This window comes from Hevea brasiliensis, chromosome 2, assembly GCF_030052815.1.
Source record: "Hevea brasiliensis isolate MT/VB/25A 57/8 chromosome 2, ASM3005281v1, whole genome shotgun sequence".
In the NCBI taxonomy this organism is placed as follows: Eukaryota; Viridiplantae; Streptophyta; class Magnoliopsida; order Malpighiales; family Euphorbiaceae; genus Hevea; species Hevea brasiliensis.
The window spans coordinates 6800281-6813227 of record NC_079494.1 but is presented as its reverse complement, the minus strand read 5'-3'; the positions used below and the strand labels follow the sequence as shown (position 1 = coordinate 6813227).

The 12947-nt window shown below is 34.8% G+C and overlaps 1 protein-coding gene across 3 annotated transcripts; it reads right to left on the bottom strand.

Moving 5' to 3' along the window:
- Positions 1-1656: 1656 nt before the first annotated feature.
- Positions 1657-12557, bottom strand: LOC110654684 (phosphatidate phosphatase PAH2). Of its 3 annotated transcripts, XM_021810758.2 has the most exons (13): positions 12435-12556; positions 10543-11923; positions 8725-9637; positions 7751-8058; positions 7504-7577; positions 5456-5540; positions 5016-5102; positions 4829-4901; positions 3676-3719; positions 2982-3110; positions 2786-2884; positions 2478-2622; positions 1657-2113 (listed from the first exon to the last, which is right to left on the bottom strand). In XM_021810758.2, the coding sequence occupies exons 2-12, from the start codon at positions 11752-11754 to the stop codon at positions 2566-2568; spliced, it is 3081 nt and encodes a 1026-aa protein (XP_021666450.2). In that variant the 5' UTR covers positions 11755-11923; positions 12435-12556; the 3' UTR covers positions 1657-2113; positions 2478-2565. The 3 variants fall into 3 exon arrangements, with proteins under 3 accessions (XP_021666450.2, XP_021666451.2, XP_021666452.2); XM_021810759.2 differs by lacking the exon at positions 12435-12556 and having other exon boundaries at positions 10543-12298; XM_021810760.2 differs by lacking the exons at positions 1657-2113; positions 2478-2622; positions 2786-2884 and having other exon boundaries at positions 3007-3110; positions 4829-4923; positions 12435-12557.
- Positions 12558-12947: the final 390 nt, after the last annotated feature.

Below are 12947 nucleotides of genomic sequence, written 5' to 3'. Positions count from 1 at the left end.
ACTCTCTGAGTCGAACGCTCACTCCTGTTCAATATTTTTCCAGGCCACAGGAGGATATTTTTGAGGTTAACCTGCTCCCTTTCCTCGGAGGTTGTTTATCAATGTTTGTGTAATTTTATTAACTCCTAGAATTTCCGCATGTGTTAGAAGTATTTATTTGATTATGGTCTGTAATATTATTATCAGGTTGGACCTGTAAACGTATAATGATATGCATGTTTAATGGATTGGATGAGGGAGCTGAGCTCCCATTTATTATTATGTTGATGAGTATGTGGAGGGTGAGCTGAGCTCCCCAATTGACTATATATTGTGTCTACAGGTCGGGTGAGTCGAAAACTCCCCGTTGGTAAGTCCATTTTATGGCCGGACTCTGTCCGTTTGTTTTCTTGATATTGGGCCCAAATGGGACTTAGAGTTGGGTTAATGAACAGTTAGGCTTACTACGGGCCTCAGGGGCTTTAGGCTGGCCCAGGTCCTAGTGCCGGTCCGGCCCATAGGTTGGGTCGTGACAGTAAACAAGGGAGAGCTAAGTTGCGTGGGTTCAGAGGGCAAGTCTTTCAAGATCCCACATGAGATAATTTTATTAGCGATCCATTCTTATTACTAACCAGTGTATTCTATGCATTGAAAAATAAAATATAGTATTATAAATTAATGAATGTATGAGAGAAGCCATTAATTTTTATGGATTAAACAATTCTTTAAAAACTGTATTTAGAAGTAAATAAAGGAGGAATTTTTCTTTCCTTTCTTTTTTAATCAATTTTAACAAGTTGCTTTCCTTTAAAATAATAATAGTAAGATCGTTATTCCATAACATCAAATAAGCTGCCTAACCATTTTCATTAAAGAACAATGCCAGCTGATAAATATTGTATTCTCGAAACGTGAGGGAAAGAGAGCACCGATGGTAAGTATATATTGGGGAGGTCATAGCGTCCAAAAAAGCACTTGCAATTACTGAAATGGCGTTCATGGCAAATCATGGCATTCCTGAAAATGGGAGACGTGAAATGACCGTCGAGGAGCTCCAACGGTGGCTGAAGTCATTTGAGACTGACAAAGATGGCCAGAAAAGCAAAGAAGAGCTCGCGGATGCTATCCGAGCCACTGGAGGATTTTTTGCAAGATGGACAGGCAAGAGAGGGATATAGTCTGCAGATTCCAATGCCAATGGATTGTTGATGAGAGTGAAATCAATAATCATGTAGAGCTTGCACAAGAACACTTAGCGTCAAGATTATTAGTTTGTAGAGTTGTATGTAGTTTTCTCAGTCCGCTGGACGGAAAATAAATGCTATGCCATTTCTTTTATGATACTCTCTTTAAGATATGTTTGGCATTATTATTTTAAAGTCGTTATTGAGAAAAATATATTTTTCAATAAATTAATTAAAAAATTGATGTATTGAGCATAAAAATACCACATAACAAAACAACTTTTTTTTTTAATTAATTTTTTTAACAATATTTAGAATGATTTTTTTTTTCTAAAAAGTAATTTTGGGCTTTTAAACTCAATTTCAAACAAGTACTTAGTATCTTTTGGTTTTTCTTCATTTCTGGGCATAATAACAGGGCAGGTTAGGCTGCAGACAATAAGTTGATCGAACATTCACTAAATAAAACTTAATTTAAACAGCAGAAAGAGAATAGAACAGAGAATCTACCACTAAATTGAATAATAATACACTACAGAAATGAGCACAGCACAGATGCAACATGCTTAATGTATGACCGTCTGGAAAATTAAGCTTATTGTGCACGAACCAAACACAAGTTTAATTCCAGATGACCAAAACGCTCAGAACTTTTCCGGCCTGAGTATAAACTCTCAATCAATGACAAGGAATGACGATGCATTTCATACTGAGAATTATGCAATAATGTTTTCCAGGCATGCCTACTTCCCATGAGAAATGATTGCATTTATGGGGCTAAATGTATGCTCTATACAAATATTGTACATTTAACTGTTCCTGAAACAAGATAAACGTATAATGAATTCAACTTTTTTTGCAGAATCTTCTATGAACTCCTCTTGGGCCATGCAGCCAGCCTAGTACAACCAGCAATGAGACTTCTGTCGTAGGTCTTGGCCACACACAACCTGTAATTTTCCAGCGCAATGCATCTTTGAATATCTTAAAACAACATAATTCAAGCTCTCTATCAATCAACTAAATTATAGTCCCTAGTCAAGCCATGGCAGTTCAAATTGTGACTAGTCATCTTTAGTCTTCAACAAAGAGTGCAACTCTTTGATGCCAAGATAGTTAACAGACTATTTCATTCCTTATTTGAAGAATATTTTTAATCAAATTTGAAAAATTCACTATCTCAAAATCTTTTAAAATGAATCCTATATCAATAGTATGCAGTTAGAAGGATAACTCCAAATAATAAATCAAATAAAAATCCAAAGTTCAATCTTGAGTTCTTGTATACAAGATAAAACTAAAAATCAGGAATACCTGAAGAGCGACAGAACCAGAACAAGCAAGGCCAAAACACATTTTTCTCGGTATTCAGGTGTTTAAGGATAGATCTCCAGTTGACACCTCAAACATCAATTACAAGAGGAGGTAATTTCCAGAAATTCCATGAATTATAATCCTCCTGTTCCAAATGAAGAGGGGGAAAAGGCAGAAAATAGTCACTTCACAGAAGAATTAACTAAATCTGAAAATTGAGAAATAATTTGAGAGATAAAAGGATGGTTCATGTAAAGTTTGCTTAAGCCAAACCAACTCAAGCATAGAGTGGAAAAGTTTGCTTAAACCTGCTCAGATGATGTCATGGTTGGGAACATCCCCTGCACAAGATCATGAAGCGTAGTGTATGATTTTGTGTCAACACGGCGGTTCACAGCAACCTCACCCTGAAAATGTAAACCATCAGAAGGACAAACTGACAATAAAGATATTAGCAAAGCATTTTAAAATGCTTCTTCTAGATCACAAAGGCCTTGGACTTGCCTTGGGATTGATGATGAAGATTTTTCCCTTCGGTATTCCAACCTTAAGGTAGCTAATCTCATCTGTATCTCTATTTCCAAAACCAGCATAGAAAGGGTTGCAATCCAAAGGAAACAATGCCTTGATATCCTGATATTGAGAATTAGAAAAGCATTAGAACTCACCTTCATAAATATATAGATGGCTTCATGTGTACCCATAAAAATAGTTCTCAAAAGTTCTCAAAATTTCTTTAGGACTCAAAGGATGTTAACTATCACAACTTATCTGTCTCTCTCTAAATAAAGTATAGCATCTCAAAGAGAATACTTTGCACTTCTAGAAAGAGGTACTGTAAAATCTAGGTCTCCTAAACTTAGAATAGCTAAAGAAAAAGAGAAAAATACTTTTCAAAGCATTATTATCAAATGGAGAAATAGAGAAAAAAAACCAGTGACTTAATAATTTACATGAAATATCAAAAAATACAAAATTTGGTTTGTATTGGTTTCAAACAGAGTTGAACGGCGAAAAAGAATCCATATAACCCCAACTAAGTTGGGATTAAGGTTTAGTTGTTATTAATCAAACAATAAAAAATTATCTATCAGAAGAAACAAATCTTAGCAATGGAAGTGATTAATAAAACAGTAAGCGCATCAGCTTCAAGAACTTCAGAATATGTCAAGACAGAATTGAACAGAGGAAAACTAACCTCTAAGCATGCAATCTTGAATTCATGAGGAGCCCTTCTAATGACTGACAAAATAGAAAGGATATTTAGTCCAGAAATTATAATTAGGAAAGGCATTTGTCACCATAAAATTAAATAAGTGCTCAAAGCCTTCATCAAAAATTTTATTATTAGGATTTGCAAAGAAGTGGAAATCATGAGACCAAATAATATGCATGCACAGCACAGGCAAAGAAATAATATCTGCAAGAATCGGAGAAAATAGAGAAAATTACTATTTAGTCTCCGTTTTTTAACGAAACCAACTAGTTTGTTACTGTATTTTGAAAAATAAACTATTTAGTTCCTGTATTTTGCTTCTGTTAAACTATTTAGTCACTCTGTTTTTCTGTTAGTCAATGAATTTTTAATATTAGTAAATCACTATTTAGTCATTCTATTTTAGTAAAACTAACTAGTTAACTTCTATATTTTGAAAAACACTATTATTTAGTCTCTCTATTTCAGTGAAACTAATTAGTTAGTTCCAATATATTTGAAAATACAATATTTTGAAAAACATATTCCTGGATGAAAAATAGAAATTTTGTTATGTGGACAATAAATATGAATTTACATTTTTTTTTCTTAAATTATTCACGTTTAAATTCATACAATTCCTGGGGCATCATTTTTGTATTTTCTCTATTAGGAATTAATTTTCCTGGATTATTGCCTCGATTATTTGAAGATCTAAAAGTATTATTTTCCAATGGAGAAAACACAAAAATGATAACCCAAAGAATTAAATGAAAATACTTCAACAATTTAGAAAAAAAAAATGCAAATTCATATTTAGTCTTCACACAATAAAATTTCTATTTTTCATCTAGAAATATGTTTTTTAAAATATAAAAACCAACTAATTAGTTTTACTAAATAGTAGTATTTTTCAAAATATAAAGACCAACTAATTAGTTTCACTAAAATAAAGGGACTAAATATTAGTTTGACTAGAACTAAAACTTGTTGACCAACGAAAAAATTGAAGGAGGGACTGGCCAGTTTAACAAACTAAAAATAGGAGACTAAATAGTATTTTTTTTAAATAAAGAGACTAAGTAGTTAGTTCTATTAAAATGCATGGACTAAATAGTAATTTTTCCTAGAAAATAATTCAATATTTAGTAGTTACCTTCACGGAATAACGAAGGAAAAAGACCATCAGGGGATATGACTACAGGACCATCTGGTAATGCCTTCCCATTCTGCAAATGAGATGACACATCTCTGTTTGAGAATAAAAATAGACAGAAACATATCATTTAAACTTTCTTAATCCTAAGTTCTAAAATTCAAATAGCGAGCTAAGCATCCATCACCTGCTTAAGGTTGACTAGGAATTGTCTAGTATGATAGGCTTGAGATATTGCACGAGCACTTAGAAAAAGCAATTGATACCCATTTTCCTGTAACAAATGAGAAAACTATTTGAATCTGTTTACACTTCAACAACATTATCAGAGTCACAAGTCAATTTGTACACAACATATAAATATATTTGCATCTTCAACACTCCTATTGACAAAAATTAAACATTTCGAGACACAAGATTACATCACCGCAGGGATGATTCTAAACTAACAAATAGACTTCGGGGCCAAAAGATGGTCTGCAATTTAGACTGTATGGAACACAGCAAGAAGAAATTATCTTATTTGAAGTCATTAAAAAAAAAAAGTTGATGCATCATGCATTGTCTCCAAAATATGAACTCTTGCTTAGATTCTAATCCAAACACATAAAATGAAATGCAACAAACCTTAATAGCTGAAAATAAAGGTGCAACCCCAGTTTGTGACCAATCCATCCCAACCAAAGGCATGAACTGACCAAGAACATCTGATCTGTTATAGTGTCAAAGAAATAAGTCAGATATGTCCAGGAGAAACCCCAGCCATCAGGAAACGAAAACCTAAGAAAAATAAATAAATTAAAAAACATTCAAGGGGGAATCAATGTAATGCTACCTTACTCCAATACCAAGTTAGCAAGTGCAAAAAGGATGTACCAAAAGGAGATAAAGCTTCAGAAATAGATATTATGAACTTATAAAGTTTCACATCACAATTCAGATAAATAGAAATTCAAAGAGAAACAATTACTTAATTATGATGTTTTCATGCAACTGGCATGATAAAGGAATGACCTCAATAAAGTTATAAAGATGTAGTAATAAACAACTGAGATGGAAGCCTCAGAGCTCAGACACCTAGCACAAGCAGCTAAAAATCATTATCATAAGTTATTGTATCACATCAATAATGGTTCTAAAGTTAAAATTTTAGAAGCACAAAGAGATAAGATGGATCAGTAAATATTCATGCTAGACCTACTTTGTGAGTTTTCTATGCTCCTATTTTGGAACATCTTTACTTTTCATACATCACCACTCACTTTGAATGAGATTGGGTTTAAGACCCAACCTTGCATCTAACGCTATTAACATATTGTGATGACCAAATACCGTACAGTTAGTCAGCGGATAATTGATAAATAATCTACATAAGTACTTTCCAATTCAAATATGTGTTATGAATAAGGAGAATAAGGGGTATTGAAAATAAATAGAGGGTCTTCGGGGTTGAAACTGTAAAAAAGGAATAGTATGGAAGTTAGCAGAGTCAGTTAAGAATTAGTTAGAGGTGGGATCAGTTACTATAGAGATCTAAAGCTATATAAATAACAGCTATATTGTAACTAGAAAAACTACTCAATATTTTCAATGAAATTCTCATCCTTCTCTGCCTAAATATTATTCTTTCTCTTCTTTTTTCTCTTCTTCTATTCCTCTTTCCCTTTCTCTCTCTATTTCCTATATAATTTCTAATCTTTCTATGATGGAGAATCTAGTTACATAACAAGTGGTATCAAAGCCATGTTCTGAACTGGGTTTGCTTCCAACCCTTTCTGCTAGAGTCGTAACCCTAAGCAAATTCATGAAAGTCTTTCAAAATTCCAAAATTCTAGGTTTTCCTCTATTCTACTCTCTTTCTCTCTTCTTTCCCTGTATTCCTTCTTTTCTTCTTCCCTAAAATTTCTTCCCTTTCTCCCTTCAGTTTCTTCTTCCTTCTCTCCCTGAAATTTCTTCTTCCTCTTTTACTGAGATTTCTTCCTTTCATTCCTTTATCTTCTTCTTTCCTTCTTGAAGAATCAGGTTCATCTTCCTCTTTCTTTCTTGAATTCTTGAATCAAATCCTTTCTTCTTCTGTTACTTTCTAGTTCTTTCTTCTATTCCCTTCTTTAATTTCTCATTTCCAGCATTTCAAGAAACTTGTTTCTTGCAATTCTTGGAATTTTTGTTCTTCCTCCACTTTTTTGCCTATTTCCTTCTTTCTTTGGAACCAGATCTTTTCCAAATTCTAGAAATATAAAGGAAGTTAGTAGAGTCAGCTAGGAATTAGTTAGAGAGAGGTGGGAATAGTTACTAGAGAGATCTAAAGCTGTATAAATAACAGCTATTGCAACTAGAGAAACTACTCCAGAATATTATCAATGAAATTCTCATTCTTCTCTCCCTAAATTCTGTTCTCTCTTCTTTTCTCCCCTCTTCTATTTCTTATTCCCTTTCTCTCTCTATTTCCTCTCTAATCTCTAATTTTTCTGTGATGGAGAATCTAGTTAAATAACAATATGTTTACAACAATAAAAGTTATAGAAGTATAATATTTAGGATGGAGTTCAAGGATGTAGCTTTGCCAATTTTATATTGCAGTAACAAGCAACTGCAAAAACAGTGAAATTTCAACTTGTAATAATTTTAAAATCGAAAAGATTTAGGAATACTCTATTGCATTAGAAAACTCTTACTTTGTTATCGTCCCATCAACATCTGAGATCACTATGCGAGTGTTCCATTTCCACAAATATATTCTAGCATCAACCTGTTGAGCAACATAATGTTAACCAACCATCCAAAAAAAATTTAACTGAAAAAAATAAGTTGAAAAGAAAATTAAAAAACAAAACAAAAGAAAAGGAAACAGTACACTGAAAATCTCATCTACAAGGGGAAAAAATCTAATATTTTTTAAGTAAAAAATGAAATAAAAATAACCTTTTGCCTTCCCAGCATTGCACTGGAGAATGTGAATGTGACCGTATTACTTCCTTCCTTCAGATTCAAGGATGCCAACTCTTCAGATGTTGGAGCGATTGCCCTTATCATCTTTTTCGAGATCTTGGGCTTAACCACATTTTTTTCATCATCCATATATATATTGCTGTCTGAAAAATTCTCAGCATCAGAACTCCTCCTACCAGTTACAGTTGGTTGAGTGATCCTCCTAGATCTTGATCTTCTAAAAGTGAAAGGCCAAAGTCTCCAGCTTCCACCAGTCGTAACAATGGCTTTTGATGGATCTCCTACAAGAGATTTCTCAACTCGGTCAACATGGATAATGCTGGTTCACATATGATTTCACTGCCAAATGTAACTATTCCTACAATAACAGGACCAGCTTCATCCCATGGGAATTAATGGCTACCAATTCTAAGAATAAGGCTATCATTCCTCACAACTGTAGCACCTACAGAAGTTAATTTCTTTATGTCCAGCTTTTCAGCATCAAATGCTTGAGAAGCCAGCTTCAGCTCCCATTGCTTCATACAATAAGTGTTTGCAAAGAGATATCTCTGCATACAGCACAAGGCTTGTGGCTTTCTATGGTTTGCTATATAAGGAGCTTTTAAACACCTAAAACAATTAACAAATAAAACCAATGCTCCACGTTGGTTTAATCACAATTAATAGGAATAAAACTAAAATTTAGAGATAGTAACATTTTTAATCTGAAAATAAATAATTCTTACAAGAAGGAAATGTCAAAAAGGATGATAAAAAAATGAAAATAATAATTTATTCTGAATGCAGCAACATCATATTTCATGTAAATTAATATGAGAAGAAATTATCAAATTCATGATAGAAATGTTTTCATTTCAGTGCATTATTGTCTAATCAACTTGAAATTAAAGCAAGCCCAGAAAAGAAAGATGGTATAATAAAACCAAATATTCACATATTCTTACCAACAGCTGGATTGGCAGCACCATTTTTTATTTCTGGATGATGAGAATCTTCCTTATTGGAGGGCTCGGGTGATGATTGGTTTTCCTTGTCTCTAACTGAATTTATACAGCATGACTCATCTTTGCTATGTAATTTCCACTGCAAGGGTTTGGAATCTGAGTCCAGTGAACGGCTTAAAGGATGATGGAGATCCTCTGTACCCATATCATCACTGCAAGTCCACATATTAGGTAATGATTCTGCCAATCGCCCAACTTCCGCACCAGCAGTCCTATGAAGGTTAGGAATAGAAATGGGACTTGATGCTTCCTTTGAATTGCCCACAGAGGTTTCAACATCAGTTAATTGATTCTTTTGGAAAAAGCTGTCTTGAGATGAAAAGGATTCATCATTTATACTGAGAGGCCCATTCACCTCGTCAGTGCACTGAGGACAAAATGAGAGATTATTTTCTTCAACTACGCCATCTAAAAATTTCAACTTTCCCTGAGTTTCTTTGCGTTTGAAGTCATCAAGATCACTGAAAATTAATTCTTCTTCTGAACTCTCAGATACTGGAACACTAAATGCGTTTGCCAGGTCACAATCACCATTAAGTTGTTCCGAACCACCCACTGATTCCAAAGAGGGTTGTAGCTTGTCCCCGGTAATAACATTTATCCCAGTTTCAAATTGGCAAACTGAGTTGGTAAAACTGGAGCTCTTTGACTCTATTTCAGTCAAACCAATTATGGGATCCACAGTAACCATTTGAGTATAGGAATTTGGCTCTGCCAATGGCACTTCAAGGTTCACCTCATCATGGCCACATATAGGAGAAGGAGATGGATTTGCTAGTTGAGGGTAATTATCACAAAACTCGGTGCATACTGTCTCCAACTCTATTTCCTCATCTTGCTGAGTAACTGTGTCCTGAATGAAATTTTGACCACCTCAGTGTCAAAAGAATCATTTATCAATGCATAGCAATTAAAGAAATGAAATCAACCAAGGGGGGGCAGCCCTACATTATAGCTGCTCCTTCCCCCGAAAAAAGAAAATTAGAATTTTATTTCTTACACATTTCTTTCTTTAGAAAAAAGTATATGGAGCCTAAGTTTTCTTAAATGGCAACCCAAATTTTGAAAATTGTTGATATTGGTCACGAGCAAGCTGAATGTGCATGAGCCTTAACCTGGCTCAAGCTAAACAAAAGTATGGGTACCTAGCATAAACTCAATCCATTGGTTATTCTGCTAGACAGCAAGCCAAGGTCGAGACTATCAAGTGGAACAATAATTTAGGACCAAGTCAGCCACCCAAGCTTCATCCCTAAACCTCTTTTTTTTTTTTTTAATTTTTCTCCAACTGAATACCATAGGTGTGATGCCTAATTGATATCGTGGTGCTTTCGTTTCATCAGATCCTCCTCAAGAGAACATCACTTGAATATTTTCAAGAATCAGATTGCCCTAACAAGGCATCATTGCACTCGGGACTGATAGATGCACCAGTTATGAGCTAGGCTCACAAGCTGAACCAAAGTTAAGTTGGATTCAGCTTAAAGAGCTCTAGGCTGGCATGTTCAATTTATAATTGAGCTGTGGGTAAAGCTTCTCACAAACAGTAAATTGAAGGTCAGCTTATTCACAGCCATAAGTGTGATGCCTAATTGTGTTTGCAGAAGTTCCTTCTTCCCTCACATTCAAGTATCTTATTCATTGAATAAGGTGTAATTACGTTTTCTTTCCCTCATTCAAAACATTAAAGAAAATATTTTTCAAAAGGTCTGGATTATTCATAAGTAAATTTTCAAGTTAAATAGATAGAAAATTTACCTCGCGTAGTAACTCGGTTGTCACATGCAAAGTTTCAGCACAAAAATTAACATCACCAGGTCCTCCACTAGTGAGGTACAGCGTTTCTGCAGATTGTTCTTTTGAACCATCCAACCCCACTAATGAGTTATCAGATTTCTTGCAGTAAATGAAGGATTGAATTCTATTGAACCCACTCTTCTTAGAAATTACACCCTCAGAATTCCCATCTTCATCAGCATTCTGTAAACCAGGTTCATTGTTGGTTCTTGATATTCCAGATATTTCTTCCAATTTTTCTTCCAGAAAACTTTCATCTAATACAAAAGTCTCAACATTTTGTTCAGTGGCACCTAAACTTGACATTTCTACACTAGTTTCTTCAACAGAAACTTCCCCATTCTCAAAACCGGAGTGGGAATTGTTGCCCATTTGCATATTACAAGAATCAGTTTCCTCAGCCAACATATAATGGCCCACACTGGTTTCAGTGGCAACCTGCAAAGATGAGCCAACGTGGCTTCGTCCATCATTGATCAGCCTATCTCTGTCCCCTTTACCATCAGACGTATCTGAAGTAGAAAACTGTGAAGCATTATCTTTCCTGGACTTACTAGTGGCAAGATTAGTTGACCACTTCACATCCAAGAGGTTGGCTGCAATCTCTGCTTGCTCCAATGAACTTATCCTTGCAATTCCGGCGCCATCACCTTTATTTCCATCTCGAAAACCATCTTCCTTCATTGACATTTGTCCAAAAACAAGACCAAATATCCTTGACCAGCTGGAATTAGTCCTAGTGACAATCTTCCCATTATTTCCATCAATCTGGCCACCTGAATTTGTCCGATTGCCATCAAAATCACAACTTTTGGACTTCATTGGCCTCCTGCTTTTCTGGGATTGTTCATCTGTCTCATTACTAGAAGATGATGAAACAGATTCCCCTTCATCTCCTTCTACCTCCCTAAGAAAGTAAGCTTTTCCTCTCCGATCAAGATGCATGTGGAAATTCGCATCAATTCCATTAACACTAACGTTAACAACCTTCTCTCTTGCCTTCAAAACCCCTTGAAATTTCCCAAACCGAACATACCAAGGCGAGGATTTAAAGCTCCCATCTGTCTGCTCCACCACAATGATATCCACCGCCCCACCAAAAGGATGAAAGGGGCCCGAGACAGTATAAAACCCTCTGGTTATATAGCTTCCCAGCCTCCCTACAGCATACATGACACTTGGATTCCTCAGATCACTCAACACACAAATTCTCAAAATTCAATCATAACTTAAGAACCTGAGCTATGAACCCCCACAAGATTGCGAGGCTCTCCCAGTATACACCTCAAAACCTTGAATTCGACACGCTCCTAAGCCTCCCAGTATCTCCAAAGCTTCATTTCTAATAGAAGCCAGATCAAAAAACCCAAAATCACATCGCAGGTTAATTATCCAATTAATAACAACACAAAATAACAATGCTTTTTTTTTTTTGAACGGTACCACGAAACAAAAATCAGATGAAGAGAGAAAGGACTTCTAAAGCATCAAAACAAAAATTGAAAAGACACCCACGAAACACATATATGTTGCCAATACCCAACAGCTCAAATTAAGTTAAAAATAAGAAAATATCAAGAAGAGACCAAAGCAGCTCAAAAACTCGTAAGAGAGACATTTAAACTGGAAAGCCTGAAAACTCCAAATCCAAATGGAAGCAAGTAATAAGAAAGACGAGTATGCAAAGAAAGCATATTCGTTTTAGATTATTCGAATGTGCCAAACTGTAAAAATCATGAATTTATTAAATACCAGCATAAATATACAAAGCATGTTATTTCATTGCTGTACTACTCAAACTACTGAAAACTAACGATAGTAAAGAGATTAAGGTAAAGCCATATGAAACTGACCCAGAGAAGGCAAAAGGAGAAGGCCAGGAGGGGCCAAGAGATCTCCCAATCACTGCAGATTCGAAAAAGAGAATGATAAAGAGAGTTCTTTTTTTTTTTTTTTTTCTCTTATGTTGAGAGAGAAAGTGATGGTGGCAGTTGTTGACACGTAAGCACGTGACGTTGGGTGAGTTTTTTGTCAGCTTTACGTGAGGACCCACTTTTGTATGTATTGATTTTTGTGGAAGCCTTCTCTTTCAGTTGGTGAGTATGGGGAAGTGTATTTGTATGGTTCTGGATTTTGGTTCCAAGCCTCTCCTCTCCTCTTCTGTTCTGTTGTGTTCTTTAACGTACACTGTGGGCTTCTTCATGTTTTGCGTGTTTGGGTTGAAAAAAAAAAAGGATTAATTCTGAAAATTCAATTCTCAGAATTATATAACGAAAATTAATTTCTATTAAAATGTAAAATAAATTCTACAAAATTTATATAATAATTTTTAGATTAAAATGCCTTATTAAAAAATTTCCTCTTAA

Coding starts and splice junctions, on each gene's coding strand:
- LOC110654684 (XM_021810758.2), bottom strand. CDS start 11,754: ATGTATGCTGTAGGGAGGCTGGGAAGCTATATAACCAGAGGGTTTTAT. Junction 5,103..5,455: donor CTTTATTTTCAGCTATTAAG/GTTTGTTGCATT, acceptor CATTTGTTACAG/GAAAATGGGTATCAATTGCT. Junction 2,885..2,981: donor TCTTCATCATCAATCCCAAG/GCAAGTCCAAGG, acceptor TTACATTTTCAG/GGTGAGGTTGCTGTGAACCG.